The sequence below is a fragment of the Myxocyprinus asiaticus genome, chromosome 38 (genome assembly GCF_019703515.2).
Source record: "Myxocyprinus asiaticus isolate MX2 ecotype Aquarium Trade chromosome 38, UBuf_Myxa_2, whole genome shotgun sequence".
Lineage (NCBI taxonomy): Eukaryota > Metazoa > Chordata > Actinopteri > Cypriniformes > Catostomidae > Myxocyprinus > Myxocyprinus asiaticus.
The window spans coordinates 26,433,961-26,461,608 of NC_059381.1; the positions used below are offsets into that span (position 1 = coordinate 26,433,961).

A 27,648-nucleotide genomic window follows, 5' to 3' on the forward strand; every position below is an offset into this window, starting at 1 on the left:
GTCCGGGGGAGTGGCATGGAAATACCACTCGCCAATTTTCATTGGCCTTTTATCAAAGACCAGAGGTGTCTCTGGCTCCCAAGAGTGACCCCTAGTGTCACTACATCATCACAATATCTCGTTCTCTCCATCAGTGTGCCAGTAGTCCAGAAAAATGGGCATTACAGTAGTCAAGGCGAGATGTAATAAATGCATGGACTAATGATTCAGCATCTTTCGGGCTAACGTAGGGAAGAATTTGGGTGATAGTTGGAAAAATGCTGCTTTAGAGAGTTTGTTAATATAGGCATCTAGGGTCAATGAAGGATCAAGAATGATACCTAAGTTTTTGACTGTGGCAGATTGGAAAATTAGAGTACCATCAATGTCACAGCTAAGGACATTAATTCGATTTTTTGTTAGTGTTGATGGTCCAATAATTATGATTTCAGTTTAACTCAAGTTTAATTTGAGAAGGTTGGAGTTAAGCCAGTCCTTCAATTCATTGACACAAGAGGATAACGAGGAAGTCTGGTGAATAGAATCTGGCTGGCAAGCTGTATATATCTGTATATCATCAGCGTAGAAGTGATTGTTGATAGTTCATGTACACCTATTATTTTTTCTCTTTCCAATTTGTGCTTTGAAGAGAAGATAGTCAGATAAATGACTTTATTTGTTAATTATTGACATTATGTTTTATATGGACTCATTACACTGCATGCACAATTATTAGGCAAATTGTATTCCTCAGGATTAATTTTATTGTTGAACAAACACAATGCTCTCAGTCAATCCAAAATGTTATTGACCCTCAAACCTGAGTGTTTAACAAAGAAAAGTGAGTTTTGTCTTTCTCAGGGGAATATATAAGTGTGCACAATTAATAGGCAACTATTAGTGTGCACAATTTTTGGCAACTAAATTACAAAAATAATTTCTCCCAACTCAGTTGTTTATTCTACATTTTTAGAGTAGGTGCAACAAATAAGTAACACAAAATGACAATTAAATAAAACTTTTGGCCTGGCAGTAGGTTTGAGAGTTGAGTTTCAATCCATCTTCAACTTGAAAAGTTCCAGCTACCTCATCCTTAATCAAGGTTGGGAGGGTTACTTTTGAAATGTATTCCACTATAGATTACAGAATACATGCTGTAAAATGTCATTTGTAACATATTCCGTTAGATTACTCAAGGTCAGTAATGTATTCTAAATACTTTGGATTACTTCTTCAGCACTGGTAGATTTTTTTCACTTGTTTTGACTATAAAAATTCTGCCAGTACAGTAAGACAAAATACACGTTAAAAATACATTCTCTGAAAAACCTAATTATCTTATGCAGTGTTATTTCTAAAACAAGAGAAATCAAATTGATCTTGTTTTAAGGATTTTTAGATATTTTTACAGGAAAACAATACAAAAATCATTATCAGGAATACGATTTTTTGCCCTAATATCAAAGGTCTTACTAGAAAAAAAAAAATTATGATCCCACATGAGTTTTGTTGATAAAAAAATATGATTGTGCCTGGTAACGTGCATGTAAAATGGCTAGAAATAGCATTTTAGCTTAGCATAAAGCTGACAATTTACACAAGGTTTATTTCTATTTCTTCTGCTCTAAACTTACTTCAAACGTACTTCTCTGTCTGCTCGTATGAATGTAACACATCATAAGAAAGCGTTTCACCACTGTTCAAATGTTCTTTGGATCACATTATTTATATGTATAAATGTTTTCCATCTGAAAGGACTAAATACTAAATGAAACAAATGACAATAAAATGCAAAGTAATCTCTTCAGTTATCAAAATACTTTTTGAATGTAACTGTATTCTAATTACCAATGATTTAAATTGTAATTGTAGTGGAATACAGTTACTTATATGTTGTATTTTAAATACGTAATCCCATTACATGTATTCTGTTACTCCCCAACACTGTTGGTACCAAACTGTTGCATTCCCTCCTACTCAGTGTTACTTAGTAATCATGAGGTTCAAGAGCATAACCTGCTTGTTTCTAAACTTAGTTTTGTTGACTTGGCGATTTTATAATCATGTCACCACAACTTCAGCCTTGTTATCATATCCCAAGAGTAAAAATACTTTTAATAAACTCTCTTTGCTATGATTGGTAGACTGCTGACCAAGTTTCCTTGCTGAGAGACAAGGATGTACTGGAAGTGTAGCAGAGGGCTGGTTGGTCGAGTAGTGGGCCACCCTACCCCCACCCTCGAGCTGGACCAATCTTTTTCACCCAAAAAGGCAGATGAACACGCTCTGCGCTCATGCCGCACATTACAGTGGTAAACAAGGCGCAAAACTCGCTACCCATCTGAATTCGATTCAGAATGATCTGTTATACACCTGTATGATACGGGAACATTACCGGCAGGGGCGTGACAATGAGGATGGCATGGGGTGGCAGCTGCTACCCTAAAAATGAACTTTGCCACCCCAGCATAAGTAAGACATAAGACATTTTGAGGGGCAGTGGCTCAAACTGAGAAAAAGTTACAGAGAATGTAACTCTAAATGTAACTCTAAATACAGTTACAGAGAATGATTTACAAACTTTTCAAATTCATATATGTGATAACTCTCTTGCTCGGTTGTGAAGGAGGAAGCGGGGGCCAGGTAAATAGATGACTTGAGACTGTTTTCAACACTTTTCAGTGACAGACACAAAAAGGTTAGCTTTTCAGCTTAACAGAATGTGCACACATATGAACACGGCTGCATGCATCTCTCTCCCTCCCCCACCGGTGGTCTGGACTGCCCTTATATCCCTCTTCAGCTCACACTGCAACACAAAACAACTATTAGAAATAATTTCCCACAAGTGTCAATCCTTACCACTATTCCTTTCCCGGCTTCGCTCTCTACAGGTGTCGCTTGGCCATACCCCCATCTTCACATTCCCCCATCTCTTGACTCAGGCTGGGGAGCCATCTGGCCTGTCACCTACCAGTCTGGCCTGTGAACCACCTCGAACTTATAAGGCTGGAGAGCCAGATACCAACGGGTGATCTGCACGTTGGCATTCTTCATGTGATGGAGCCACTGGAGTGGGGCATGGTCCGAACAGAGGGTGAAAGCATGCCCCAACAGATAGTACCGGAGAGTGAAGACTGCCCACTTGATGGCCAAACATTCTTTCTCGATTGAGGTGCTCCTCCCCCTCCACCATCTGGGAGAGTACCACTCCCAACCTCCTGTCCGATGCATCCGTCTACAAGATAAAAGGGAGAGTGAAGTCAGGAGAGTGCAATAACGGCCTGCCGCAAAGTACAGCTTTTAACTGCGTAAATGCCTGCTGACACGACTCCATCCACTGGACCGGATCTGGTGCCCCCTTTTTAGTGAGATAAGTCAGCGGGCTGGTGATGGTCGAATAGTTAGGCACAAACCTACGATAATAGCCAGCCCCAGGAACTGTCTAACAGGCTGCAATTGCTGCTCTCTTATCTATTTGGGGCCGCACCTGCCTGTGACCTAAGTGGAAGCCCAGATACTGTACTTCCACCTGTCCAATTGTGCACTTCTTTGGGTTTGCCATGAGTCCCACCCATCTCAACGACCTCAGGACAGCCCTCAGATGGCACAGGTGCCGCTGCCAATCATTACTGAAAATAATGATGTTGTCTAGATAGACAGTGGCGTAAGCAGCGTGCAGGCTGAGGATTCTGTCCATGAGCCACTGTAACGTAGCTGGAGCCCCGAACAAACCGAACGGAAGGGTAACAAATTGGTGTAATTCGAACAGTGTGGAAAATGTGGGATATGGGAGTTAAGGGGATCTGCCAATTTCCCTTCATCACATCCAGTGTCGAATAAAATTTGGATTTCCCCAACTCGCAGTGTGACCTCAAAGTGCCCTTACCACTTGGCGAGTAATTTAAAGCTCGATGTGGGGAGCAATACAAGGACTCTCTGTGTAAATTCCTGTAGTCGAGTGCCCCAATTATACAGCCAGCTTTGATGTTCTAGAGCCTGGAGCAAATTCTCCTATGTTAGTTTTCCCAGTGTGTGGAGTTTTGCTGTCAGGTCAAGAACATATTGAATTTTGTTTTTACTGTTTGAAGGTCCCTCCTCCCAATTTTCCCATAGGACATCGAGCACACCGCAAGGTAGGCGCCCATACAATAATTTGAATGGGGAAAACCCCGTAGAGGCTTGCGGGACCTCTTGAACTGCAAATAATAGGGGCTCGAGCCACTTGTCCCACTTCTGAGTGTCATTGTGCACGAACTTATGAATCATGTTCTTTAGAGTTTGATTAAATCGTTCACCAAGCCATCTGTTTCTGGGTGGTAGATGCTTGTACGAATCGATTTTTTCCCCAATAATTTGTACAGTTCATGCAGGGTGCATGACATAAAAGTAGTGCCCTGATCAGTGAGGATTTCTTTTGGAATCCCCACTCAGGAGATAATTCTGAAGAGTGCCTCTACAACACTTTATACTGAGATGTTGCGCAGAGGCACTGCTTCTGGATATCACGTTGCGTAGTCCACCAGAACCAACACAAACCAATGCCCTTGTGCCGTGCATACCTTGATCAACGGAAGGGGGCGCAATGGCGCTGTTGGTGTGGCCAGCGGATTCACCAACTGACATTCACGGCATGTCTCACACCACCTGTGAACATCCCCACAAATACCCGGCCAATAAAAGCAGGCCATAAGATGGTTCAGTGTTTTTTCCTGCTCTGAGTGACCCTACATCGGATTATAATCCAGGCGGCTCAGCCTGGAGTACCATTTTAAGACGGCTCTGCAGTATTAACAATTGGTTGTATCTTCCTTTGTCTGAGTGTCCTTCATCACTTGATACAATCGATCCTGGATAATCGAAAAATATGGGTATGAGAGTGCAATGTCTGGCTGGAGGCATTGACCATCAATCACTTTCACTTGGTCGAAGGCGTGCCTAAGGGTCTCGTTTTGCATCTGCTCCAGAGGGAAATCCCCTGCAGGGAATCCTTTAAGGGCTGGGGAAGCCGAGACTTCCCCCTCCCTTGCATCCTCCTGAGGTGGAGCTGACGTAGATGGCCCTGGCACCGCCTCCCCAGCCAGCAAATCACACACCACACACTGATATGCTTAGTTGCAGGACCCATCCACACATATTCCCTTAATAAAGTTGTAAATGCCGGCCAATTTGTACCACATTTAGTGGATGGGAGAGGTGGGGACTAACCGCAGCCTTGACCCCATGCACCAAAGGGTTATTTTGAATATCCCCGTGCACACACCTTACCTTTACTCGCCGGTCTGTATCAAGTCAAGTCAAGACATTTTTATTTTTATAGCACCTTTCACAACACACATCGTTTCAAAGCAGCTTTACATAAAATCATGCATTAACAGAAAATGAAACTGTAATGTCTATAATGTCATCATTGTGTAGTTTGATAAAATACATGTATCCAGAGCCTTAGATTGCACCAAGCCGTGGTGAATGGAGGTTTTGTTACAACCTGAATCCACCAAGGCTTGGTATGTACCCCCTTAATACTCACAGGTATCCGGTATGCTTCTGTTCGATCAGGGGCAGCCTGTGGTGCATCGGGGATCTGGACCAATGTCTCCACCTCCATGATGGGACATCGATCCTGGCAGTGCCCAGGTTACCCGCAACACCTGCGACAGCAGATTCACCAGCATGTGGGGGAGAGTGGAGAGAGATAGGGGAAACTGGTGAGTTGAATGTTCCCCAGGACCGGGGAACTGGTTTTGGGGCCATAATTCCAATTTCCAGGGAATAGGAACAGGACGGGGGGAGGGAGGAGAAAGAGAGAGAGAGGAAGAGAGAGAGAGAGAAAGAGAAGAAGGTGGCTCACCGGCATCCGGATATGCCGCCATATGGTCCTCAGCCAGCCGGACCACCTCATCCAGCGAGGCCGGTCAGTGGCACTGGACCCACTCCGCCATTCCTTTCGGTAGGTGGGCGGTGAATTATTCCAGTACCACCAGATCGAGTACCTCCTCAGCATCACGATCTTCAGCCAGCAGCCACCTTCGGCAGGTGTCACGGAGCTGTCGAGCGAATGCGAACGGGTGGCCAAGCTCAACGAGCATCAGTGAGTGGAAGTGTTGGCGATGTTGCTCTGGGCTTCGGCCAGCCCGTTGCAGGATGGCTTTCTTCATGTCTTCGTACACCAGGAGGTTGGACACGGGAAGTTGTTGGGCCACAAGTTGGGCTTCCCCAGACAACAGCAGCAGTAGGTGGGCCACCCACTGGGTGCTGGGCCAATTCTGTGTTCCAGCTGTCCGCCCGAAGAGCTCGAGGAAAGCCTCCTTGTTATCCTGAGGTCCCATATTTGAGATCATGACATGTGGCATGGCCATAGATGTACCAAGATCCGTAGCACCTGCCGGTCCTCTGCTTGAGCTTGGAAAAGCACCTGGAACCACTGCTCATGTTCCACATGCAGCTCAAGCAGAGCCTGATTTTGGGCTTGGTGGATGCCAGCGATGGTCTTGATTACTTCGGCCAGTGATGAGGACTCCATGACAGCATTTCTTCCTCTAGGTTTCGGCACCACTGTGATAACTCTCTAGCTCAGTTGTGAAGGAGGAAGTGGGGGCCAGGTAAACAGTCGACCTGAGACTTTTATTTTCAACACTTTTCAGTGACAGACACAAAAAGGTTTGCTTTTCATCTTAACAAAATGAACACACACATGAACATGGCTGTATGCATCTCTCTCTCCCCCTCTGACGGTCTGGATTGCCCTTATATCCATCTCTCACTGCAACACAAAGCAGATGTTAGAGATAATTTCCCACTGGTGACAATCCTTACCGCTCTTTCTCTCCTGGCCTCGCACTCTACAGATGCCACTCGGCCATGCCCCCACTTCTACAGTATAGTTAATAAATAGGCATAATTCTAACACTACTACTGTTGTTGTGGCTTGTGGAGAGTGGGGCGGGCCAAGCGACGATTGTGCGGAGCGAGGCTGGGATGGACACCTGGAGCAAATTATCCCACCCAGCTGCTGGTGATTGCGGTGTTGGCGGGCGGGGGATAAAGCCACAATGAGAGCTGCTGTCGAGAGAGACTCTGAGAGAGAGAGATATACAATGAAGCTGTGTGTGTTTATGTGGTGCTGAAAAGCACTTTGTTAATGTGTGTTTGTGCTGATGAAAAGCAGTGGTGTTGAATGTCTTTGTTACACTGAAAAGTGCTGACAATAAAGTGTCTTAAGTTGGATGTTTGACCAGCTCCCGCCTCCTTCAGAGAGTCCACTTCCTTAAATGTCTGTTAATAGTCATTTTTCATTCTAAGATTGCCATGTCTATATTACTCCTTAACAAAATCTTAGTATTATGTCCATTTACAGTAAGTCACTAAAATCCTCTCGCCAGTACCTGACTCCTGATGCACAAAACACTTTCACTCCCTCTCTGACCTGCCGGCTTGTGATTGTGCCTCATCTTAAATGAAAGATTTACATTTTTCACTTATTGTTATATAGAATAGTAATGTCCACATACAGTATATATTATTATACTAAATATATAACTCATGTAGAGTAATGCATATATCTATACTTATTTTCTTATTCTGCATTCTAATATTAATATTAGTTTAGCTAAAAATATGCTTTACTTTCAAACATGAAGTTATACATTACTTCCTCTCATGGCAAATAGAAACACTTCCTTTAGCAAACTTCCTCTGCTCTTTCTCTTTCTGTCTCAATCTTTTTTGTGAAGGTATGGTACTATTAACAGTGTGCAGCACACACTTTGAACATATACAATATGCACAGTATAATGTGATGCCTGATATGTAGACCAGGGGTCGGTTGCATAAGCCATTAACTTAAGACTTCATCTAACAACTAGTCTGGCTAGCTAAAGATGCAGTAGAAAGCCGGTTGCATAAAACAAGCTCACAGTTGTCTTTAGTAAGTCTTATTCGCATTATATTGTGGGAAAAGTAAGACAATGAACAGCTTAAAAAAATGGCAGACTGTGGACGATCAATACATAAATTCATTCGCTGATATTTGCTTATTAGATGACTACAGTGCTTCAAAATTGATTCTAATGAACAAATTTAGTGATTTTAACCCAAATAACAAAAAACAACACATTTTGTTACCATCGTAGAAGTCAAAGTCTCCTACAAAGTCTCTACTGAAGCCCCTTCAATCCCTCAACTGAAGCCCCCTCTGGCTTATCTGACAGTTAAATTCCATGGCAACAGAGAATGTAAACAAAAGTTAGCCTAGGGGTGTGCTGTCTTACATTTTGGTCTTAAATTAGACCGATCTAAGTTTTTATGCAACTGACTGAAAAAGTTAAGACCAAAATTTTAGATGGCTAACTAGTAAAACTAGTCTAAAAAAGTTTTATGCAACCGGCACCTGGTGTTATTTAACATTATGCAGTTAAATTCCAAGGTTACTGTGGTGAGCAGGGCGGAACCGAGTGGCGTCTGGGCAGAGCGAGGCCGGGAAGATAAGTGGCAAATGACTTCTACCTGCGCGCCACGCCGCCCCTCGCTGGAACGCAAGGCCGGTGTGGCACACAGTTGGAAGTCATATGCCACTTATCTTCCCGGCCTCGCTCTACCCATACGCCGCTCGGCTCCGCCCTGCTCACCACAGTTACTTAACTGCTATTCTCACTGTCTTCACTGTTATTTTTCATACAGTATATAGGACTTACATAGGCTTTATATATTTATGTATACTTTAATACATCGTAAATTGTAAAAGACAGCTTGCTTTATATATTCAGTTTAGCAACAGTTGAAGGGCTCACTTTATCATTCTTTATCATTTATATTAAAACTTTATGATATTGCTGTGCAGCAATTGTAGTAATTGGGCAGCCAACATGTTGTTTAACAACAACAAGATGAAAGAAAAGTATACATTTTTAGAGACTTACGTTAGCTCTGTGATCTGATCATTCACCTTATGAACAAATGCATGTTTTAAACGAACTGTTTCATGGCTGGGTTGTGTGATGGGAGATGGTTGTTTGTGATCTGTTCCATCTCGTTCATAGGTGCTCAGGCGCATATTGACTTTTTTTCCGGGTTCCTGCTGCTAGTGCGGAGAGTTTGTGGGTGTCCCTGTCCGAACTTCGGAGTTCGCTGTTTTTTCATATAGAGAACTGTCAATAAATTTGTCTGTGTTTCCGCTAATCTCGTCTCTCCACATCTTTTATTGCATTTTATTTTTAAAGTGTAAGACCCATCCACTGACATACAGATGCAATCTTGGTTTATTAAAATAAAAAGTTATATTTGGGCGAATTAGAATCCGAAACCTCTAAAAACTAAAGGCAAAAGTTTACCACTAGATCAATCAGTAAAAGTGCTGATCTATGTATTCATCTACTGACTAACAAAATCCCAAGACTGATGTCCTAAGACTGTGGCAGATGTAGAAATAAAATTACCATATTATGTTTAATATTTATTTGAGTGCTTGAATCGGTCATTAGGAATGGCTGTTGATCAAAACAGGTCATTTAAAAGAATCTTAAACTGTGCATTACATACTGTAATTAATATTAAAGAGTTTCGCAGCACTGCCACCAACAGTACATTTTTATGTAAATTTTTTATTTTAGGCCTAACTTGCCTTAATCTTTGCTTTCAAATTGATTATTCCAGCTGTTACAAAGGTGATAAGCCTACAGGACTTTATTTGCAGAATAAAATGGGATATGCATACATTTTTCATCCAAGGGCATACTTAACAAAATAAAAAAAAAAAATTGGCCTGCATAAGGTGGTGACATTTAGTCCAGATTGCCAGTTCTAAATGTCGAGCTGAGGAACATGTAGAATTTGTTGATGTGTTTAATAGGCAATGTCTTGATGCTCTGGAGATGTACATTTTGTTACTTCTTTTTTTATTATGCAAAAAATATACTGTATATTTTTTTTAATGTTGGCAAATCAGTAGCAAAATGATTACTATGTGGTTCCTGTGGAAGTTCAGTTGTATCGCAAATTCATGGACATTTGTAATTTGATAGTATCTCCAATTAATGAACTGGTACTTACTTGTTGCAATGAAGCTTGGTGCCTTAATCCATAAGAACTATGTACAGGTGTTTGCTTTGGTGTTGCCACCCCTCATAATCTGCATGTCACCCTCTTGCCACCCCATAAAATAATTCTAGACCTGCCCCTGCTTAACGGCTCTGTGCAAAAGCTCGTTATCATATTTATCTGCCTTGACATTGTAAACAGCAGTGACGAGGCAAACAGGAAATCATTGTGACATGCACAACGGCAATTACAGGCTTTTCAATCCACACATCACCACACTTACAGACAATTACCTTGCAGTTAATATAGTATTACTGTATTACTGTACTTTAGAAAATATAGTGTTTTAGCAGAAATATTGAATATATTTAAAATAAATTGTACTATTATTATTATTTACTATTATAATAATTACATCAATATTGTACATTTTGGGAATATAAGTCACATCTATGGAGGCTGTTTTAACAGAGTCTACATGTGTTTAGGATACTGTTTTTCATTACATTACTGTTTATTTTTTTAGAAACCATACTTACATCTAACCATGGTAATGAAAAGTTTGGCTTTACTTCTGATTACCATGATCTTATTAATACTACAGTTAAACTCAAGTACAAAGTACTAAGGAGAATTTAACAAAAGGCTGTAAAGCCTGGACACACATGAATTAAGGACAAAGCTATGAGTTCCCTTTCTAGAAGGTAACTTTTACACTGCGTCAGAAGCTGATGCTGTGGGAGTACCCTACAGGGGGCAGTGACCTTGAAATCCGATACCATTATGCCAATTTGAGTGGCTGGTTAATTTTTGCTCTCTGTCTGTGCTGACGTCATAGTGAGCATAGCCAGAGCCCAGCTAAACACCAATAGAATTTTCCTCTTTCAGGGCTGCCCTTCTCCCTGTGTGTACCAGTAAAGAAGCACCTCTTCAGACTCTTCCAGGTTTGTAGTGTGTTTACATTGTACTCCTAAAAGAGTATATTGAAGGAAATCTAAAAAAAGCCACATGCTAAAAAATACGTCTTTTGAAAGTGTTCCAACTGCAAGCAATACATCCCTCTGGCTGATGGGCTTGACAATGGTCATTGAGAATGATTGTGTTTAATGTGAGCATATTAAACTCATTACGCTTGGCTCTAGCGGCTCGCTTTCGATCTGAAAGCTGAAGTCGCTCCCCTCTCTTCCTGCTTGCCTCTCTGCGGCACCCCAGGGACTGTATGAGTGTGACATGAGATGAGGGGATATAGAGCGCAGAGATTTTAGGACAGTTTCTTGCATGCTCAAGCTTGCATGCCTCCTTTTTCTCTGTATTAAGCGGCCGGCCATTCAAAATGTGTGCTGTATATAGCTTGGGCTGAGTGCTCGATGACATAGCCCTCACTGGGATTGATTGTGTTCATGGCGATCACGTGAGACTCAACACGCTTAGCTTTTGGCTCGCTTTCATTCTGAAAGCCGAAGCCACTTCCCGCTCCTCTATGGCTCCCGAGGGACCGTATGAGTGAGACACACGAAGAGGGGATATAGAGGATTGAGATTTAAGAGGGTTTTTCACCGGCTCAAGCCTTGTGTGCCTCCTTTTTCTTCATATGAAGTGCCTTCGTCTAAACGTGACGATCGGTACCCCACAATCGGTGCACATGATACGATCCCGTTCAGCAGAGATGAAGGGGATGCTCGCTGGGCTCTCATTAGTGAAACTTGTATGCACTCAGTTAAGGCAGGTGCTGTTATTTTTCCCCAAAGGTTAGTGCCCAGTCACTAAGTTTCCTTCCTATGAATGAAGCTCGACTCGGTTGCCATATCGATATACATAACTAACTAATGCCTTCAGTCCAATCTCCTCTGCTTAAGGTTCTAGCTGGAGAGAACTCTGCCATAACAAAAGGGTGAAAGGTGTTCACTCTGTTGGCATGCCCTCAAGCTTTGCTCTCAGTGCTGCCCTTTCCAGAGTTGCACATTGTGATTTGGCATTCTCTCTATTCAGTGAGAATTAGGGTACATGCATCCGCCTGTATGGTGCTTGTTAAAAGCACCATACCACAAATTGGCATTCTGGTCACCAAGATCTCTGCTCAAGAAAGTGGCAGGTCTATGGCATGGCCTTGTGCCAGTGGAATGACACCCTTGGCTAAAATTGTCAAAAATTAACTTCTCGCTCTACCAGACGCTGTGACCCAGGAATGGGAGTGTGACATCTAAACAGTAACACAGGACGGTTAGCCTTGTTTTTACTGTTGTTGACACCATGCCAAAACATGGCTATGTCGCAACATGGAGATTTTAGGTGTCGCCTAAGCAGCCCTCTAGGATTCCTGCCTGTTTTTGGCATGACACAGGTCATTTTGATGCCTGTTTTACTGTGTTGATGCCAAGCCAGAGAACTGCCATGTCACACAACACAAAGTTAAATCCTCACACTCATGTATATTGGATAGACTCTGTGGAACATTTTCTTATGCTTTCCCAGAACAATGCTCTTGCTTTCTTTGCTGTTATAGACCGGGAACCAGAACACTATTTTCAGTCTTTACCGTTAGGTATGCCAGAACTCTGCTATGCCCCAGCATGACTGACAGACCTCGTAGCAGCTGCACAAGGCGCAAATATGTTCTCAAAGGTGAGCGGAAATCCAGATGAGCTGACTCAGTTGCGCTGAGCCCGATGGTGGGTGGTGTTCAGACACTGGGGCCACACACTGAGCACAGTCGAAATTTGTTCTTCTGTTCGTAATGTGACTACCTCAACTCAATGGCATTCTGTCGTCCACCGTACAGTGTGGGACTTGCTGATTGTATGCTAAGAAGAACAATACCTCTTCCTCATCTAAGATACGATAGAGGAAGTACTGACATGCAAGGCTTAGAATGGCTTCTACAGCCATTTATTTTCAGGTTGCCAACAATGATGGGTTATGGCCAATACTGGACTTGTGGCACTTGAATTGGACACTAATAAGTCTCCATTCAAGGTGGTATGACCAGGCCTTTCAAAGGCCATTATTAAGCCCAGAGAACATTATGCACCCAAAGTGCTGGCAAACACCTTTATGGCTCTGGTTGTTACCCTTCAGTCATTCTCTCCTCCTCCCTTTAAGTCAACCAGGAGTGTGGCTTTTAGTTGGTCAATTCATTTCCTATAGAGCACATCATTAGGTTAATTACAAAATAACATCAAATCTGAGATATGGTCATATTTAATTATTAAACAACAAAAATATGTGATTAAAAGAAACGAATAGCCTACATGCTTTGTGTGTATTTCAGGGTGAATGGATGACATGCTCTTCTGTGTTCATACGTGGGGCTCATAAATACACTCAGAGTGGTTCATGTGCTATAAATTACTATTGCATAGACTAATCAAATCTAATACTCAAAATAATAAAAGTCCACAATAATAATTAAGAATTATAATATTCAACTGGCTTCAAAAAATAAATAAAGAGTTTTGAACCTTGTTAATTCTCAGAAAACATGTTTTGGTAAAAATTATTTGGAAATAATTAATTGAACTATTGTATTGTTGTATATTTTTGCATATAAATAAACATGATTAAATATTAGTTTTCCTTCTGCTCATTCAATGAAAACCTTCTTTTTTCTTTTCTTCTGCAAATCCTTTATATTTTACACAGAGATTTACAGCTTCTACTGTTAGCTCAGGGCAAAGGTAGGCATGTACATTGTGATTTCCCCCCTGTAGCTATTTTTCAATCTGTTCAACAGATCATGTTAAAACACTTCCTAGTCTCTCCTACACACAGTTTTTGACATCAGTATAACATTTATCTCTTAAAAGTGTATTTTTACGTTTTTGGATGTCTTTGTAATTGATAATAGAATCAGTTTGCCTCTCTTCATCCATATTGGCATTCTTTTTGAGCCACATAAAATCTCCACAGCACTGTATAAGCGGACCTAAAGCAACAGTATACTACACCGTCTACAGTGTTCATCAGATTCACGTTTATTTTTAGGATATTAAAATCTTTGTGGATACAGTCCAAATGCAAAATTATTATTTAATTCTGTCAGTCAAGACTATTCCCTTGTCATTACTAACATTACAAATTGTCAAACATCTATAGTGATTGTGACAATGGAACAGAAACTGATATTTATTTATTTATTTATTTATTTTCATGTCAGGACAACTGAAAAAACTAAATGTTAACCTAAAAAATATGCTTCATGTGGTAACATTAACTGGTTTAATTCAAAATATTATTTCATCACTAAATAAACCTGAATACATTAGATTACACCAACAAAACATATTTCAAGGGTTAGATCAAGCTCTTTAATGACATACTGTAGCTCACCCAAAAATGAAAATATTTTGAAAAATAACTTGTTCCAAACAATTATGTCTTTGCTTTTTCCATTGAACACAAATGGAGATGTAATGTTCATTTCATCTTTATTCCATACAATAAAAGTTAATGGTGACTGATGCTAACATTCTGCCTAACATCTCCTTTTGTGTTCCATGGAAAAAATAAATCAATAAAGGTTTGGAACAACATGAGGGTGAGTAAATTGCAAAATAGGTCAACTATCCCTTTCAGGTAACACTTGCTTATTACCACTGTTTACAGTGCAGGTTGTTTGAAGCAAGCTTCCCTTACAGTATTTAATTTGAGAACATCTGTTATGGCCTTACTTTCTTTGAGCACAGCACCCGTATAAGGACATGTCTGATCTCAGTGCACTGCATGCCATAAATGACAGGATTCAAAATGCTTGGAACGATGTGGAAGAGCAGGGCAGACAGTTTCCTGTAATCTGCATAGGCAGGGAAGCGGTGCAATAATATAATAATAAACCCACTGATGAGCATGATCAAATAGACAGCCAAGTGAGTGCTGCAGGTTTTCAATGCCCGACTGTTCAAAGTTTTACTCTTGGTTGTTAAGCAGACAGCAGTTATTTTAATGTATGTAAGTGCAATACTTCCCATGGAGGAGACTAACAGCAGTACTGTGAATATTAGCCCATACAAATTATTGACAGACACATCCTCACAAGACAACTTGAACAAAGATGCATTATCACAAAAAGGATTTGAAATGAATGTTCTGCAACGGTTAAGCCTAAAAGTAAGGCCTAACAAGATGGAGATAAAAAATATTGCCACACCCCAGGCTGAAGCTGATAATGTGATCACCATTTTGTTAGTCATAATTGTGCTGTAGCGAAGTGGATCACATATGGCCACATATCTGTCAAAGGCCATGATCATTAGAATGGTATGAGAGGTTGTGGCATATGTGTGTGTAGAGAACGCTTGAATAGCACACTCAACATAACTGATAGAGCGCTCTGATGGTGGCCTTAAAATGTCCACCAACAGCCGAGGTACCATGATGGAGTTGCCAATTACATCATTAAAGGGCAAGTTACAGAAGAGAATGTACATGGGTTCATGTAGGCTTCTGTGTACAGCTATTAGAACGAATATTCCAATGTTGGTTACCAAAATAATCACATAGAAAAAGAGGAAAAATAGAAAAACAGGGTACATGGATTGCTCCGACACCTTAAGTCCTTCTAATTGCAAAATTATGCTGTTATATGTCAGATTCTCCATTGAAAAGGATAATTCCAGTTGGAAGATATCCAAAATTCTTGGTTGAAAAGGCACTCCTTTATCGCTCTGAGAATGTCGCTGCACAAATGAGCACAATCTGAAATGCAAAAAGATTTAGCCAAAATGCATGTTTATTAAATATTGCACATTCTTCAATATAATTAAGAGTTTTTGTTGTTGTTTTTTGCAAAGAGATTAAGCAATAAAAAAATCACAAAATTAGATTTCGTCTCACAACCATGTGAAGCCCTTCTTTAAGATGAGAGCAGACCATGTGGATCTGAGATGTGTTTTGATGATGTCTTGAAGATTATGTCTTAATTTGACTAAAGAAGAGACCTCATTGTGTGTTATTTTAAAGTCTGTGAAGTGACAAAATATGCAAATATGTGACGGCTAACTCTGTGTCAAATCTTGGCTGAGAAAAAAAAAAAAAGAAATCCCATGACACCTTTTATGGTTCTTTGTTATTGCTGTAATTAGTGTGATTGAAATACTGAAGATCAGCTAGTTGGAACTAATAACAGAACAATTCTTATTTCTAATCTTTAACCTAGTGTGTTACAGTTATAAACAGATAATTGGAAAGAAAATCACTTGATGAGTGTCCTCACATGCTAATTGCAAGTTTTAATGTTTGGCTACGTTTTGATAGCTTCTTTCTTTAAAATAACTTTCAGTTATGTCATTTATAATGCATGAAAACAATTTTCACACCCACATACACAAAACCACACATAGACACTAATGTACCGGAAAACAAACCTACATTGAAAAGAAATGTTTTCCTAAAACATATGCCTCATGTGGTAAACTTATCTAAATTAACTGGTTTAATTAAAGTCAAAAATATTATTTAACAACAGTTTTTTACAGTGTACTTACTCATGCTCGTCAATGCAATAAAAGCACTGTGAGGCCTATGCATTAGCATTATGCATTATGATTATCTTAGCATGTCTTAGATTATATGACCCATATGACACCAGGAATCAGAACATAGACATGAGTATCTCTCAGCAGCTGCTGTTGTTGTGGTCATACATAAATGAGCAGTCAATTATAGGAGCACTTTGGGAATTTCTAATAACCTATGTGAATCACTCACATCATCAATGACCAAGCCGTAATTTAATTATTACCGGTACTGGTGATTTATCATTATTCTTATAGGAGACATAGTTCTGGGCCTGTATTTTTCATCATTTGGCTTCTCTTTGCTTTAAGACATGGTACTTTACTCTGTTTCACTGTAGAGTAATTCTTGTAATTCTTTGTAGTTTCTTTTCATGATTGGCTTTCCCCTGATTGTTTCCCCAGGTGTTCCTCGTTCCCTTGTTTTCCCTTGTGTATTTAAGCCCTTGTTTTCCCTTGCTTTTTTGTCAGTCTTCATCTGTATTATGCTGTGCTTTGTTCCTTGTGTTTTGTTTCATTATGTTCTGAGTTAACTGGTTTACTTTTTGTTTTATTAAAAAAGGCTGCATTTAGATACTCATTCCTCTCCTGTCTCGTCATAATTACATTATTGTGGCAGATGGGTAAAGCATTGATTAGGCAATACAAAAGTCTTTAGAAGTGAATATATTGTTTATTTCTATATCATTTAACATAAGCCTATCATACAGTCCACAGCAATCCATTTTGCAATTGAACTTGTCAATCTGCCTGAGGTAGACTTATATGGGCTTTTCTATGGATACGTCAATGTGCACCTGCATCAGATGCACGCTTTTAGAGCGTCTCACTTTGGTTGCATCGCCTCATGAACACTTTGTTTTTAGGGAGCTGTGTAAAACGTAGTTAGAAAAAATAATAGAAAAACATATCTTAAGACCCCTGCATTCGGGGTTTGAACACAGGAAAGCATCCGTCCTCTTTTTGTGCAACAGTATACTTTGTTTTTCCCCATGCCGTTCCATCTCGCACATGTAAGAATCACAGCCTTTCAAAGTATACTATTTTGACTGCGAGCAGACATGTTCGACGCAGTGATACTATAGTCAATGGCAGGCTGACAACGCACACAGACGAGGACTCTATATTCTGTATACAAATAATGATTTGGCCTTTAGTGTGGTTTACTGACTGTACAGTTGTGCATTGTCTGTATTTCTGGAGTTGTGCTTACTGCCCCCTGCTGACTGGGACTCATGTAAACATTAAGGTGAACATTCCTTATTACAGTCCGAGGTGTACTTGTACTCTATATAAGTAGTGCCCAATTTACCCATGTAAGCAGTCTCTAGCAATGATTAGGATGTTTGTTTTGCTTTATGTCTGCACCTCTTTTCCTCTTTTTCTATAAACTGTAGGCACACATTGTACAAAGTGTAACCTGCAATTGTTACCATAAGGAGCTATTTATAAGCAATCTAACCCTTAAAATTAGTTTTGTTGATATAACCTAATGTGTTCAGGTTTATGTTATATAATATTTTTGAAATAAACCAGTTAATTTAGATGTTAACACATGAAGCACATTTTTAGGTTAACATTTTTATCTATCTACCAAAGATGTGATCCTCATGCATGCAAACATATACTCCAAAAGTGCAAAAGCACTCCTAATGCCTGCAGGGCTGTGTAGATAGATAACCATTCTTAGCATTATGACTGTAACACAATGATACTTATGACAAAATATTACTGACCTGATCACACAGTACATGTGTGTCTCTCAGCGGATACTGTTGTTGTGGTCATGCATAAATGAGCAGTCAATCAGAGATGCACTGGTGAATTTCTAATAACCTCTGTAAATCACTCACACCACCAATGACCAAGTCATAATTGAATTACTGCAGTGAAGAGGCAGGTACTGTTGGACAACCATTATTGTCTTATCTTTTCCACCATTTGGCTTCCTTTTGCATGCTTTCAGGTGTGATATTAATTTTTTTTTCTTAAGGAGCAATGTATACAAAATTAATTTCTCTAATGTTGGCCTTTTTTTATGTATTACCAATTACAAAATAATAATTCAATGGATACGGAGATCTCCTAAACTATGTTTTATGTTGAAAAATATACAACACATGCCTCATGCCAAACAGAGGCATTTTGGTGTTGCATAAGTTGTTTGGAAAACGATAGAGCTGTTTTGGACAATACAGAATAATAAAATGCCCCATTATGAATTAGAGCCATGAGAGGTCTAGAATATCCGGGGACTTCATTATCAGCTCTCCTTATTAGTAGATGTATTTAATAACATTTTTAAGCATGTCAATTAGCTCCCAGATGATTAATTATTATTTGAAATTTTAACATGTCCCCTAAAAACAACCTATTTTAGTACTCATTAATGGCAATGCAACAGTTTCTTTGACCCTCTGTGGAAAGATAATACTGCAAGTGTGTAATTAAGGTGTAATTACATGTGGCAATGTCATCTACTTCAACAATATGCTCTGTAATGTGGACAACAACAATTGGTTTGGGATGATGAAATTATAGTCCTGAAGGTATTCAAATTACATTGCATCAACAATGTTTTCAATATGACCCTTGATAGGCAAACATAAAAATTTCTGGGAAAGTCAGCTGTCAGTCAGACCATATCAAAGAGAATGACCTACACTACAATTAAGTCATTAATGTTAATAGATTTTTTTCAGGACTTGAATGTTAAATGTTATAGCTTTTAACGTTTCAATTTGTAGTCTACATTGTTAAAAATGTTTTGGAAAGTTACCTAAAATGCGCATCACATAGTAAATGAATGAACTGGGGGGCTTTTCTCAAGTCAGAAACAGATATTATTTAACATGACTCAATCAAACTGGCTACATCAGTTTACACCAACAAAAGTAGTTTTTAAGGCTTAGATCAAGTAGATCTTCAAAGTGTCAACAGACCCTTTTCACTGACTGTGATGACGCATTTCCACCTTACATAGCTGAGCACATCTAGCAAACTTTTTAATTTTTTAGTTATTTACTATTTATTTATAACATTATACTTTGTATTATATTATCCTGTGATTAGTTAAAAAAATAAAAAATGACCACATCTGTGATGAAGTTTCTAATATAGCTGCTGATGAGTCATGTAGTATACACCAATCCACCACAACACTAAAACCACATGCCAAATATTGTGTAGGTCCCTCTTGTGCTGCCAAAACAGCGCCAACCCGCTCTCAGAATAGCATTCTGAGATACTATTCTTCTCACCACAATTGTACAGAGCGGTTATCTGAGTTACCATAGACTTTGCCAGTTCGAACCAGTCTGGCCATTCTCTGTTGACCTTTCTCATCAACAAAGCGTTTCTGTCCGCTGAGATCACTGAAAGTTTTTTGTTTTTGGCACCATTCTGAGGAAATTCTAGAGACTGTTGTATGTGAAAATCCCAGGAGATCAGCAGTTACAGAAATACTCAAACCAGCCCGTCTGGCACCAACAATCATCCATGTGATTATCTAAACAGCCAATCGTGTGGCAGCAGTGCAGTGCATAAAATCATGCAGATACGGGTCAGAAGCTTCAGTTGATGTTCACTTCAACCATCAGAATGGGGAAAAATGTGATCTCAGTGATTTGGACTGTGGCATGATTGTTGGTGCCAGATGGGCTGGTTTGAGTATTTCTGTAACTGCTGATCTCCTAGGATTCTGAGATGCAGGGTGGCGCTGTTTTGGCGGCACAAGGGGGACCCACACAATATTACACAGGTGGTTTTAATGTTGTGGCTGATTGGTGTACATGTCATACAATTAAAAAAAATATTTTATGTAAATATAGCAGAAAATATTAAAATATTAAGTAAATTCTACATTTGTATTCAATTTAAACGTAAAAATGTCAAACGTAAATATTATTTAGGATTGTTTGTTATCTTTACAATGTGTCATCATGTAACAGTCCTAAAGTAGAAAACCTTGTGATATTTATTCACTAATCTGAGTAAATTTCACTGGTGAAATAAATAAGTACATTTTACTTAACTTTTGGAAGCTGGTGTTTCAAGCAAGCACTGGGCTTGAATAATTCATTAGATTGCATGGTGTCACTGTTTGCAAGTTTATTTACACCATTTTTATTGTTGGGTTTTGTTATGTTTAGAATCTTCTTGTTTGTGAAGTCTGAAGTTTATTTTTTTAACTCAAAATTACTGTTGATTGTTATCGTCATCATGTTTTGTGCACTAAGCGTTGAGTTCTGCATGCGCAGATTTATATTTTGCGTCTATTGCCAGGAATGCAAGGTGATATTGTCTAATAGACCACAGAAGTTTGCCTCTGTACATGATTAAACGTGTTTATAAGGAAAGTTTAAAATGAGAGTTAATCTAATAATAAAATGTTCAAGTTTTACTAAGTTTGTATAAGTAAAATGTACATCAGATTTGTAAGAAAAAGTTAATTTATTAACTGAAATATTGTTAAATTTACTAAATTTTATAATCAATATTACGTTGTAAAGTTAAGTATATTTTGCTTAATTTTATACCATAAAAAGTTACTTATAAAAAGTGTGTGCAAAACTTGCTATATAAAAATTAAGTAAATCTTACTAGTAATTTTTTTTTGGTATAACACAGCAGTTTAGCACAAGATGACATATGTTCATAAATCTGTGTTGACACGATTAGGGTCAATACAGTTACCATCAGGGCGCCCATGATTGTCCTCAGGCCACCCTTCTGGTGCTTAAGGGGTGTCATCTTGCCTCGCTGCTTCCGCTGAGGTCCCTTCCTATGCTCAAGACGTTGTTGGTTTCTTCACTGGGGCCAGGATTCGTGCCACTGAAAGTACACGCCCCTCCTCCCAGACTACGCCACAGAGTGGTGAAGAGGCCCCCTTTGGTCGTCAGCCGAGGTTTGACGCACATTTTTCGACGGGCTGTCCTCTAATTCTGGAAACCTTTTGCAATGGCTTGCATGTATACACGTTGCTCTCTCAGTGACCTTCACAGTGGTTGTGGTTGTCAGCAAAACTTGGAAAGGTCCCAACCACCTTGGTGACTTCCAATTATTTCACCTGTGATCCTTCACTACCACCCAGTCTCCAGGCTCCAGATCATGCAATTTCCCTTTCACCTCTCCAGGGAGTGCTGCTTTCACCTTTCTATGAATATCACAAAGCACAGCAGAGAGGTTTGCACAATAATGCAACATTTCATCCTCACACTGGTTGGTATCAGGCAACTGTCTTTTTTGTGGTCCAGTTCCTGTGTTAAGGGGCCTGCCAAACAAAATTTCAAATGGGCTCAAACCTGAGCTTTCATGAGCCTTGCCCGCATTTACATTAACACCAATGGTAATGCTTGAACCCAATTTAGTCCAGATTCAACCGAACATTTGACCAATTTGTTTTTCAGCGTGCCATTTTCTCTTTCCACTGCTCCTCCACTCTTGGGGTGGTAGGCGCAGTGTGTTGTCATATCAGTTCCCAAATACTGACCGATGTGACGTAGGGCTTGATTCACAAAGTGGGTTCTATTATCACTGCTAATTTTCCCTGGAATGCCCCATCTGGGTATTATTTCTCTCATTAGAATTGTTGCCACTGCCATCCGCTTTTCTAGTGGGGTATGCTTCCAACCACTTGGAAAATATATCCACAATCACCAGGCAATATTTTTTGCCTTCTTGCATACTTAGTTCAATAAAGTCCATTTGAAGGTGGTCAAATGGCTTTTCAGGTGGCGGATGTGACACATAGGCATCTGTTGCCCTCTTCCAACATTAAATTTGACACATATTACACATTTTTTACAAAATGTTTGGGCATAAATGGAAAACCCCTTTGTGAACCAGTACCTATTTATTTCACTCAACATCCCTCCTTTTGACACATGGTCTACATCCTGTGTCAGTTTTGCATAATATGGAAATAAATGACATGGCAGACATGGTTTACCATTTGGACCAACCCAAATACGTTCTCGCTTAGAACAGTCAGAATTCCTCCAGGCTGCTTTCTCCCCTGTTGTTGCTCTGCTCTGTAAATCAATTAAATCAGCATTTGGTGTGTGTGTGTCAGTTTGTGGAACCAAAAAAAAAAAACTGTTGTTTTGAACTTCCTGTTGAGCGGCTTTCTTTGCTGCATCATCTGCGCGTGAATTTCCTACAGAGATTGGATCAAGTGAGTTAGTGTGCCTCACATTTACACACAGTGACAGAGGATGGCAACAGTACGGCCTCTAACAGGGCCACCACCAGGGGTCCATTTGAGATGGGTTTGCCTGTAGATGGAAGGAAGTCTCTTTGCTTCCAGACTGCCCCAAAATTATGCACCTCCTTGAATGCATATCTACTGCCGCGTGTTTGCAGGCTTCAGTTAAAGCTATCAATTCCACTGCTTGTGCGGATGTGTGTCCGGTTAAGGAGTGTGCAATGATAGTATCACATGCAGTTACTGCAGCGAACCCAGCCCTAGTTTTTCCCATGATAGGGTCCCTTGAGGCAGAACCATCAACAAACAGTTCCAACTCAGCATTGGATAGTGGTGTATACTTGAGGTCAGGCCTAGGGGAGCAAATGGCTGTTACTGAAGCAACACAGTCATGTGGATCTCCATCATCTCCTGTGGGTAAAAGAGTAGCAGGGTTAAGAACTGTACATCTTTTAACAGTAATGTTTGGCATTTCCAATAATACAGCATTATATCTTAACCATCATGCTGCAGACAGGTGAGCTGTTTTTTGTTCTAACAGTATGATTGATACTGCATGTGGGACCAGTAAGGTCAAATGTTGATAACCCACCAAATCTCTGGAAGCGAGCACTGCTTTTTCTGCAGCAGCAACAGCTGTAAGGTATTTGGGCAGCCCAGCTGCCACTGTGTCTAATTTAGATGAGAAATAAACTACTGGCCTTAATTTTCCTCCATGGTCTTTTGACAGAACAGAAGTCATGTAACCTCTTTTCGTCCACAGTCTGTACAAAAGGCTTAGTCATGTCAGGCAGTCCCAATGTGGGTGCAGATTGTAAAGCCACCTTCCGATAAGAAAAAGTGTCATGTCTGGATTCAGTCCAAACTACTTTATCATGTGCTTTCAATCCTTTACCATGAATCATTGCAAACAGTGGAGCCTCTATTTCTGCATAATTAGGGATCCACTGCCTGCAAAATGATGTTATTCTTAAAAAACTCATAACATGTTTTTTAGTGATAGGCCGTGGAACATTTTGTATGGCCAAAATTCTTTTGGGCGAGAGGGATTTACCCTCAGCTGTGATTACATGCCCCAGGAATGTAACTTGAGGCCGTACCCATTGCAATTTTGTTTTGCTTACTTTGTGGCCATTCTCAGCCAAGTGTTTCAAAAGGGTCAGAGTGTCAACTTTGCATGCCTCCTCTGTGGGAGAGCAGATAAGTAAATCATCAACGTACTGGAACAGTGCACTATTTTGTGAGAGCTCAAGGCCTTCTAAATTATCTTTCAGGGCCGCGTTGTAAATTGAAGGGCTTTTACAATAGCCTATGCCAGTCTTGTCCAGGTGTATGTTTTCCCCTCGAAGGAAAACGCAAACCAATATTGTGAGTCTTTATCGACCGGTATGCTAAAGAGAGCATTAGACAGATCAATAACAGAGAACCACTTTCTATTAGATGGGACCTGGGACAGAATGGTGTGTGGGTTGGGCACATTTGGGGCATGCACATGTACGGCTGCATTCACAGCTTGTAAATCTTGTACAAATCTCCATTTTACTGGCTGGCCAGCATCTCTTATTTTTTAACTGGAAAAATTGGACTAGTATGCACTAGTGACGTTTGGCATGACGCAATTATGCCTGATTTTAATAATGAATCAAATACTGGTCGAATGCCTTCTATTGCTTCAGTTTTTATTAGATATTGTGCTCTACATGACTAAAAAGTGGATTTTGGAGTGATCACAACCAGTTCAGTGCCTTTCATTAATCCCACATCATATTTACTTTGGGCCCAAAGAGAACTTGGTATTTCATAGAGCTCAGGAGGTCTTCACCAGATGTGTAGTTGACCATTAAACATGTCTCCTCAACAATCTGAACAGTTCTGTCTACAGTAATGCCTAAGGGCATCTGTAATCTGTGGATAGCATGCTTAACATTGTACTGAACCCCTTTTTTAGAGATGTCTTTCCAATCTGTTTCAAATACACAATTACGTACCCATGGTCCTAAACCTTCTCATTTAACGTCAGCTGACTGACGTTAGCTAATGAAATACAGGTATGTGGGCTAGCCCCTGGAACGTTGTAAAAGTTTGCTCTTAGAGGCTCTGGTAAGCTGAATTCCGGCAACGCATGTTATCTTTCTGATAAAGCCAATCTGTCTGTATAAAATCATTGTTCACACAATCCCAAAAAATGTAATGACACATAAGCAGTACAATGCAAGTCATCCTCTTGTAAGAAACCTAATATTTCCTGTGGTGTGTGTTCGTGTGCGTGTTTCATTAACTCTCTGCCCACCGTGTCCTGTGATGCTTCTGTGAGGTACCATTCATAGGCATACAGAACTGGGGTGGGGACAGGGTTGTTCAGCATGGTGTAAGCGTGTGAGTTCAATTCAGAGTCAGTATTTCTAGTCAGTACTACCCCTTCTTCGTTAGCCTTTAACATAATGCCAGAGTACACATTAAATTGCATCCTAACAAATTTATTGGGCAACATTTTGACAGTAGGAATGAATGTTTTATAATTCCCTTCATATCATCTTCGATTGAAAGTGGCACCGTATAAAACTCTTTTACTGAATTACCAGTCGCCCCAATCATTCTACTATATCTACCACAAAATTTGGGTGGGGGTGTGATTTCTTTGTTCATGATTACAGATTCTGTGACACTGGAATCCACAAAAAATGTAACTTGTTTGTTTCCAACTGTCAATATGAAGGTAGGCATCATTTTATAGTCTGAATTGGAAAGCATTTCATACATTGTTTGTTCATGGGTGTGTGTGTTATACTCTGACTCACGTGTTCTTGGGTCACCATCCCCTGTCCTCGGCCCCCCAGGGAGTCAATCCTCCTTTTGATTTATAGGTGGCTGTGGGTGGCTTAATGTCCTTTCTAATCTCTGGTCATTCTCTGATCCAATGATCTGTTGCCCCGCAGTTAAAACAGCCTTTTATTTCTTCCTCGGTTTCTGCCTCTGCCCCACCCGTGCCCTCTCTGTTCCTTGTATGCGTGCAGTCTCACAGCCGTAGCTTTCTCTTTCTTCTGTGTTTTCTCACTCAACAATTTCTCAGCATGCACAACTTGAATTTCTATGTTCTGCAGGTGGCCAGTGTCACAGTTCACACAGTGGTTTTTAACAGGTTCACGAATATCAGGTCTGAGGCCCTCAAGGAACCGTTCACTCAGATGTGCCTCCCCTGGTGACATATTGGCAGGGTCTTGTGGCTTTGCTATGCTGCAGTTATTAGTGTGCACCTCAGTCAGGCTCACTAATTACTCAGCCACGAGTTCTGTAGGACCCTGCTTGCAGGAGGTGATCTTTTGTAAATCCATTTGTTTAGGAAATGTCGTTCTAATTCTGTTCAACAGTCCAATCACCACCCACACATGCATGCTGGTATCTTCTTCGCTTTATGGGTGCTCTTCCATGACAGGAAAATCAGCGGTCATGGCACTGCAGGGCTGGCGGCTTGCAGCAACTCTTCCTCTCCTGCATAATTTTCTGCTTGATTCAGACGTTGTCCGGGAGGGGTCGAGTCAAGGTCTGGGTCACCTACATATTTCAGACACTGAGAGATTTTGTTAGAGGGCTCTGTCCCTCTCTGGTGTGTTTTTCTATCCCTCAGGTTTGTTTCAATTAACCAATCAGAAAATGCTTTCCAATCACCCTTAAACAAATCAGTTTTTTTTCTGCTCTTTCTTAGCCATTTTCTCATGTTTTTCTTTACTTGCTATTCCCTTCTCTATCAGTTTCATCTGTCTTGTGCTAAAACGTCCAATCTTTGGAAAACCACATTCAGCAACCCAGATCTCTAACTGAGCGCAGCTGCTTGGTCCATAATTAGTTAACATGTATTTACAATTTGGAGCGTCCATATCAGGACAGAGGTCTGGACCTATATTGGTGTCATTATTTTTACTCAAATTCGATCCCATGTTCCCTTTTTGCTGCAGTTAGGTGATTCTCTAGTGGTTCCAAGCCTGCCCTAGTAATCTGTCATTTAAAATAATTTAATCAATTATTTAGAATCCCTTTTATTCCAGCGATGGTCTTTCCTTAATTAAAGATTCAAATTTCAGATTTTGAGAATTACAGCAGAATCTCTTTTGTGGTCCCAGACCGGCTATTGCAGCATTGGTCTTTGCTCAACTAAATAACAATTATTAAAATGATCATCTATTGAGTACCATAGCGGAATTTTCTTACCAGAAATGTCACCTCTGTCTGTGGGTTTTCCTTTGTCCTTCGGATGGCGCGTTGATCCGACCTTTCTCCGCATACTCAGCCTTCAGGTTCCTGCTTCTCACCCTCTTTTGCAGGGGAGGTTCAGGTTTCTCAGGGACTCTAACCCCAACTGTGCACAGCTTTATCCTTCAGCACTGAGTCCGTTGTCGTGTCAGATGACCATCCTGTTCTTGACTGCGAATTTGTGGTGGAAATTCTGTAATAAAGACTCAAAGACTGAGGTTCTTCTATAAGTATTTAATGAACACACTTGCAAGGTGGATCCAAAACCATGTGGAGACTCTAACTCCGACTGGTGGTGAACAATAAGCCTCCAAATTCTCTAGCATATATGGGCCCTAGGAGGCAGCTGGATTTTATCATTCAGCATTCCTGATAACAGACTCACTCTCAACTAATAACTGGTTTCTCTCTGGGCCCAGTTGCCTCTAACTCCAACCTTCCCAACCTGCCCCAGCTATTTGTTAGATAAGAAGAGAGCGGTCGGGAGTGGTACATGGCCACTCTGTCTCCACAGGTGCAGGAAGTTTGAGTTTTAGTCATGCACCCAGAGAGAAAACAGAAAAACACACAGTATATTCACTCAAGACTTAATGTATGATTATGATTACACATTACTTAGTATATAGTGTTAACATTTCTATTACACTGAGCTATCACTTTAAAGGTATAGTT

The 27,648-nt window shown here is 40.3% G+C and overlaps 2 protein-coding genes across 2 annotated transcripts in view; both read right to left on the reverse strand.

The window, feature by feature from the left end:
* The window catches only part of LOC127429225 (olfactory receptor 52N5-like), a 41,997-nt gene extending 15,026 nt beyond the window's left edge, over positions 1-26,971 (reverse strand). Inside the window, exon 1 of the mRNA XM_051678115.1 lies at positions 26,935-26,971. The gene's annotated coding sequence lies outside the window, so the exon portion shown is untranslated. The remainder of the gene's footprint in view (positions 1-26,934) is intronic.
* LOC127429227 (olfactory receptor 146) lies at positions 14,314-15,608 on the reverse strand. Its single transcript, XM_051678116.1, has one exon. It carries the CDS (start codon positions 15,606-15,608, stop codon positions 14,670-14,672), a length of 939 nt encoding a protein of 312 aa, XP_051534076.1. The 3' UTR covers positions 14,314-14,669.
* Positions 26,972-27,648: the final 677 nt, after the last annotated feature.